The sequence below is a fragment of the Lagopus muta genome, chromosome 2 (genome assembly GCF_023343835.1).
Source record: "Lagopus muta isolate bLagMut1 chromosome 2, bLagMut1 primary, whole genome shotgun sequence".
Taxonomy (NCBI): Eukaryota; Metazoa; Chordata; class Aves; order Galliformes; family Phasianidae; genus Lagopus; species Lagopus muta.
This window is the reverse complement of record NC_064434.1, coordinates 35082896-35089404: the sequence shown is the minus strand read 5'-3', so window position 1 is coordinate 35089404 and position 6509 is coordinate 35082896. Positions and strand designations below refer to the sequence as shown.

General features: G+C 51.7%; 2 protein-coding genes across 2 annotated transcripts; one reads left to right on the top strand and one right to left on the bottom strand.

Moving 5' to 3' along the window:
* Positions 1-767: 767 nt before the first annotated feature.
* Positions 768-2889, bottom strand: PNRC1 (proline rich nuclear receptor coactivator 1). Its single transcript, XM_048937829.1, has 2 exons — positions 2461-2889; positions 768-1919 (listed from the first exon to the last, which is right to left on the bottom strand). Exons 1-2 carry the CDS (start codon positions 2887-2889, stop codon positions 1479-1481), a joined length of 870 nt encoding a protein of 289 aa, XP_048793786.1. The 3' UTR covers positions 768-1478.
* Positions 2890-2997: 108 nt separating this feature from the next.
* Positions 2998-4629, top strand: BORCS6 (BLOC-1 related complex subunit 6). Its single transcript, XM_048937825.1, is given in 3 exon segments — positions 2998-3328; positions 3331-3455; positions 3457-4629. Coding segments are annotated over 3 exon segments (1125 nt in total). The 3' UTR covers positions 4126-4629.
* Positions 4630-6509: the final 1880 nt, after the last annotated feature.

The following is a 6509-nucleotide window of genomic DNA, read 5'->3' as shown; positions in this document are numbered from 1 at the left end:
ACTAGCAGCAACGCTTGATACAAATCTAGCTAAAGTTGGTCCCTGAATCTCTGCTGCGCATGCTAAGAAAAGGAATGCTCTACCTAGGACCAGACTGGATGTTTTCCTCTCACGTAAACTTCCTCATAAACTAATGCCCAAGATTCTTTTTTTTTTTTTCCTCCTTTTTCCAGTGGATGTGAAAATTCAAGAAAGCTTTTTCATCTCATGATTTACTCATCTAATTTAAATACTGAAAGTAGTCATAAATCTTCATGATGTCAACACCCTTGTCGTACTAATCTGCAGCCCAGTTTCTTAAGAATTTTAGATCAGAGGAAAGCAATTTCCAGCACAGCCACCAACAGGAGACAATATCAGTGCAGAACAGGAAGCTCCATTTGCCCTCTTTCAGCCACTGCTGCCTTTCAGTATCAACGAATTCAGTGACTGCTTACCATGGAAATTGTTAAGGAGCATTGCAGCATGAATTCGAATGTAATTCTCCAACCGTCTCAAAATCCCAGTTTTAAAGAAACAAAAGGATAAGGAATCTCAACAAGGATATGGAACCTCTTCTGATGTATTACAGAGGAAACGTTCTATAAGCTACTGGACCTCTTTGTTACTTGGATAACTAAAGGCTGACAAGGACAAAAAAAAATGTATCAGTTACGCACACAAAAAAGCAGCAACACAGCAATTTAAGTTCAAATGCTTGAAGACACACACACACACACACACACACACACACAGAGAGAGAGAGAGAAGAAAAACAGAGACATGACTTAGGGGAGGCCAAATTGTTTTATTTAATTTTTTTTTAGTGACCAATTAAATTTATGGTAGAAAGCTCTGCTCTTTTCCTTTTTGTTCTCTTAAAAGAAATCAGCAGTGCTCAACGCGATGAGTTGGAATTCTACTCAAATTCCAGTTAATTTTGTTACAAACAGATAAACAGGAATTCCAGATACTGTTTCCAAGCAGAAATTCACATTTGTATGAAAATTCCATGTTTGTACTTGATTGGGACACAGAACATAGAACTATTGTCAGCAGTGCATGAATAAACCATTCACATTTGATCTGGAACCTTAACATCAGAAAGCTGTACTCTCCGTTCAGAATTTTCTTTACCTTGTGCAAATCAAGTCAAGTCTTCATGTGTCAAGCGCACACTTAAAACTGTCCATGTTGTATATACAAGACATCTACCAATCAGGCAGTGCAAAATACATCCTTTCATAACAAAACTAAAATGTACCTCTCAAAGTATGAACAAGAATATACACATAATACATGATGTACACTATTTACACAACCATAAAAAATATAATACAAGGAATTTTGTATGCGAGTATAAGACTTGACAGTCTTTCGTTTGTGGGTTTTTTTTTTTAATTTTTTTTTTTTTTTTTAATTTTTTTTTTGTTTGCAACAAGGCATGTGTAAGTTTCCTGGATGGAGTTTGCTTTGCAGCTATTCAGAGAGCTTGGAAACTACACCTGAACTTTGAGGAGAGTTTTCAGATGGACTGCCATCAACTCCCTGTTTTGGTCAGACAGCTCAGCTGTGCCCCCCACCCAGTGGCTGGGGGGCTTTGGGAGAACACTGGGAGATGGCGGGTCACTGAATTTTGCCCCAGCATAGTTTTCTTTTTGGTTCACATCTGTGAGGGTGATGGGTTTCTTGGACTTGGCATTTCTGAAGTTCTCTGTGTTTTTAAGTGGCTTTTTCTCCTGCTTCTGAATGATTTCTGGCGGAACCGAATCTTGCCAAAAGTTCTCAATCTTTTTTGCTGAGGCGATCTTTGTCAGCGGCACATTACATTTACTCTTCTGCCTGTTAATCTTTGGTTGTTCACACAGATGTAAACCGTGAACGGGCTGGCCGTGGGGAGTGGCAGCCTTCTCAGTCTTTCCCATCTTGTTCTTCAAGAACTGAAGAGACAAAGAATTCGCGTCAGCACACGATCCCTCTCTGGATTCCAGAGGCGCCCGTGGCAACGGACGCGACGGCAACGAGCCGTCACCCTCCAGGCTATCCCACGTCTTTACAACTCGTCCGTTACTAAGCGCGCTCCGGGACGCGGAGCCGCCACAGCCCCCGAGGACCCCTCACCGTCCTGGCTCGGCCGCCATGGGGCGCTGCGCCCCCCGCACGTCCCGCCTGCGCGCGCAGGGGCGGCTGGCGCGCAGCCAGCAGGCTAAATCCGGCTGTTGCTGGGTGCAGCGGCGGCCGCCCATTGGTGGAGACCGGCAGCCAATCGCCGACCGCGATTTCACTCGTTTCCCCTCCCCCCCGCCCCCCCCCCCCCCCCCCAACGAACGTAACGGAAACTCTCCTCCCCCCGCCCCTCACACGCACACAAGGCGAGGGGAGGGGGTAAGCCGCCCGCTGCCCTCCCCCCCCCCAATCTGGGGGGGGAACGGAGCTCCGTGAAAGGGAAAAAAGTCATTAAATCTCGGAGCCCCTTCTTACCTCCTTTCTGAGGGGTCTGCTGGGCGCGGGTCTGGAGGGGATGGGTGCGAGGGACTCTTCGGCGGGGGTCGCCGCGAAGCCGGGAGCGGCAGAGACAGTTGAAGCAACGGGATCGCCGAGTTCGGCCGGGCCGTGCGCTCCCAGCGGCGTCCTTCTGCCCAGGCCGGCGCGGTGCTGCTGGAACTGCTGGTAACGGCTCGGCAGGAGCCCTGCGGGGCCCGGCCGGATCTTGCCCTTCCTCCGCCTCACTCTCTTCAGCGCGGGCCGCGCGCTGCCCCCCGGACCTGCCAGGCAGCAGCTGGGCTGGTTCTCACAGTTGTTGTCCCCTCGCCTGAGGTGCTGGAGGAGCGTCGAGGGCAGCCGCCGGGGATCTTCGGTGCCCGCCGAGATTCGAGTCAGGAAGGGCGGCGGCGCCGTGGTGGTGACCATGGTGGGACGTGGGTACCCAGAGCTGTAAAGGGAAGAAGGGGTCGAGCCCCGGCAGGGATGAGCGGCTCGGGTCGCTAGGGACTGTTTACCCGGGCTTTATAGGCTCAGATGGTGGTACGGTCGGATCGGCTGCTAGGAGAACATGGCGGGGGAGTGAGAGGAGCAGCCAGCAGCGCCCTGTGTTGTTACACGGGATGGGCACGCCCCCTTCCGCCCTCCCGCCAATCGCCGTGCGAGAACGGAGAGAGCGGCGTGCCTCTCCGCAGGGCACCACCAATCCCAGCGAACCGGTGGCCGCTCTGGCCCCACCCTGACCAATCGGAAGCGACACAAACACTTGTGGCTCCGCCCGCTTCCGCAGGCCGCCCAATCCGGGCAGACACAAACAACGGGCACGCCCCAGTCTCCGAGTCACGGGCTCGAAATGCGAAGCGAGCGGAGGGACGAGAGCTTCCCCCGTTGAGCACCACCGGCCAATCTCGCGCAGCGCAAGCGGCATCGGCCGCGCCCCCTCGCGCCGCTCAGCCAATCGGAGGAGACGTAAACAGGCGGCGAAGCGCCCCCCTCCGAGGTGGAGGCGCGTACCCGGCCGGGCCTGCCATGGAGGAGCCGGCGTCGCGGCCTGCTGCCGCTGCCGGTCCTCCAGCCGAGGAGGGAGCGAGCCGGGACGACCGCAGCTTGGAGGCCTTGAGCCTGGCCGCCGGCGGTGGAGCGGCGGCAGGACGTTCGCCGCCGGAGGGGCGGCAGCTGCCGGAGGGGCGGCGGGCGACTCTGGCGAGCGCCTTGGAGCTGGAGGGAACGGTGCTGCGCGAGGGGCAGCTCACGCAGTTCGTGGCCAACAACCTGGAGCGGCGGATCCGGCTGAGCGGCGTGCCGCGGGGCGAGCCGGCAGCGGCGGCAGCGGCCGGCGGCAGCTCCATCCCCGCCATCGATCCGGGGGCGCTGCAGGACGTGGTGGCGCTTGCCGGGCAGGTGGCGGCGCAGGTGGACGAGCTGCTGCGCAACGTGCACTGCGGGCTGCAGGCGCTGACGGCACTCAGCGTCGGCTGCATCCAGACCTACCGCGACGGTGTGGAGAGCCTGGGCGAGGCGGCCGACCTCAGCATCCGCGCCATGTACGCCCTGGTGGCGCGTTGCGAGGAGCTGGACCGCGCCATGCAGCCCGTGCCCGCCCTGGCCAAGCGCATCCGCGACATGAAGGGCACGCTGGAGCGCCTCGAGGGGCTGTGCAAGTAGCTCTCGGCGCCAAATGGCGGCCTGCGCGTCGCTCGGCGCCGCGGAGCTGTCCGCGGGCCGGGCCGGGCCGGGCTGGGCGGCCCGAGCTGCGGTCGGAGGGAGAGCGCTGAGCTGAAGCGCGGCATATCGCTCGCGGCGCTTCCCGGCTTAACTCCATTAAAGAATTTGGACTCCTCACGCCTTACGCTTTCTATTTATTGAGGGCTAGGAAAACTGACCGAGCTCCATTAAAAGCGACCGTTGGTGATTCTGCCTGACCAACTTTGAAGTCGTTGTGAATACTTTTTTGATGTTTACAGGCATACGTGCTGCTTTGCGGCTGACTTGGTGCCTGATAGGTGGAACTGTCTCTTACTGCTAGCTTTGTGTCGCAGCACACAACTATAAGTGATGGAAATGGGAGAATTCAAGTATGTAGCCAAACACCAAATCCATGGAGCAGAACTGAGATTCAGCTAAGAAAAGCCAAATTGCAAAGTTCTAAATAAAGGCCTTCAGGTAATACATGCTTTGCGTCTGTTAGTGTCTGCGGTTTTCACAGCATGGAAGTTCAAATGGTATCACTGTGAAATGTCTCTTTAATTGGAATCACAGAATCGTAGGGGCTGGGGGAGACCTCTGGAGGTCATTGCATCAAACCTCCTACTAAAGCAGGTTTCCTACAGCAGATCGCATGAGAAGATGTCCAGGTGGGTCTTGAATATCTGTGGAGTAGAGGACCCCACCACCTCTCTGGGCAGCCTGTTCCTGTGCTCCTTCACCCTCACAGTAAGGAAAGTTTTTCCTCAAGTTCAGATGGAACTTCATATTTTCCAATTTGGGCCCACTGCCCCTTGTCCTGTCTCTGCACACCACTGAAAAATGATGAGAAATACAATTACATCACTGTGTTACACAAGTGTATGATTGACCTAAGTCCTTAAGTAGAATTTGTGCACTCAAAGCTGTTGTTCATGCATTGCTGTGTGCAGAAGTTACTTTGTTGTGCTGCCAGTATTTTCACTGAGGCCTAAGAGAAGTTCTCTGCTGGCTGTGGTTCTGATGCAGGTAGACTTCAGCAGTCCGTTTAGGTTCAGATGTGCTTGGAACAAGATTCAAGATTTCATATAGAAATGATCACTGCATTTTGTAGTTTGTGTAGTGGTGTCGCTGGTGTGAGCAGTGTCCTCCAAAGGTCTTGGGGGAAAGGTATCCAAAAATACCACGAGTCCTGTACCTAAGTTTGTAGTGGTAAGGTTTGTAGTGGGTACAGCTCTCACCCCACTGCAAGCTCATCCAAAACTCTGATGATACACAGTGCTTCTAAATACGCACAATACTAAATTGTAACAAAACAGTGAGCTTTTTTCACTGCCCTGGTTTGCAGTCTGTGACCAACTTTGTGCCTCTCAGTGCGGCCTCCCCCTTGGCGCAGGGAATGTGTTTTGTATGCAGCCTTCCTGCCTGCACAGTGGGAGGATGCTGGAAATGGGCCAGGCCCTGCTCACTCTGTGATGTCAGCTAGGGAGTAGTTGTGGCTCCAGAAAAAGACTTATCAGTTAAAGAGTAGAGGTTAGTTGGGAGAGAAAGGAGAATGTGGGGCCTAGCAGATATCAGAGGTCACATCACACCAGAGGAACAGCAGTAATCTGGATAGTTTTGGGGTGTTATTCTTGGGAAAGTTGGTATTGTTTATCATGAGGTGCAGTCATTTTGTTGTGTTTTTTGTTTGTTTGTTTGTTTTTGTATATCAGGATTTAAGACCAAATTTTGATCTTGTTCTACAAGTATTGATGAGAGGTACCTGACTTGTCTGTATAGTCACATGTACAGCTACATTCTGTTCATTCAAATGTTAAGCTTTTAAAGTAAACACATTTTTGTATACTATTGGTTTTCAATAGCTTTTCGTTTAAAGTCATTTATGTTAAATGCTAATTCTCTGCTGAAGTTGTTATGTCTGTGAAATAAAATAATTACTTTTTATGTTTGAAATTGTTACTGATTAGTTGTTGTTGAAGTGTTTCACATCTTAATTATTCCTTTTCTTATTTGGTAAAATAATTTGAAGCTAATTTAAACTCCGTTCTTGTACCTGCATGGAGACCCATTACTGTGATTGCAGGGCCAGTTTCAGTCTGGGTCCCCAGGCAGTAATTTCTAACATGATGTCATTCATGGGATGAAAAAGAGCTGACTAGTGAATCACAGCCATGAAGGCAGTGGTAATTAGCCTGCATATTTTGCTTCTTTCATGTCAGTGTGAAGGCTTCAACTTGTGCAAGCATCAGACTCAGCTGAGCAAAGTGGTTCTCATTCCCAGGTGCCTGTGTTATCCATGCACCACACATTCACTGTCTCTGTGGCAAGCGTGGCTAAATGAAACCAGCCTGTTCTGTGCCACC

Coding starts and splice junctions, on each gene's coding strand:
- PNRC1 (XM_048937829.1), bottom strand. CDS start 2,889: ATGGTCACCACCACGGCGCCGCCGCCCTTCCTGACTCGAATCTCGGCG. Junction 1,920..2,460: donor GCAGACCCCTCAGAAAGGAG/GTAAGAAGGGGC, acceptor TTGTCTCTTCAG/TTCTTGAAGAACAAGATGGG.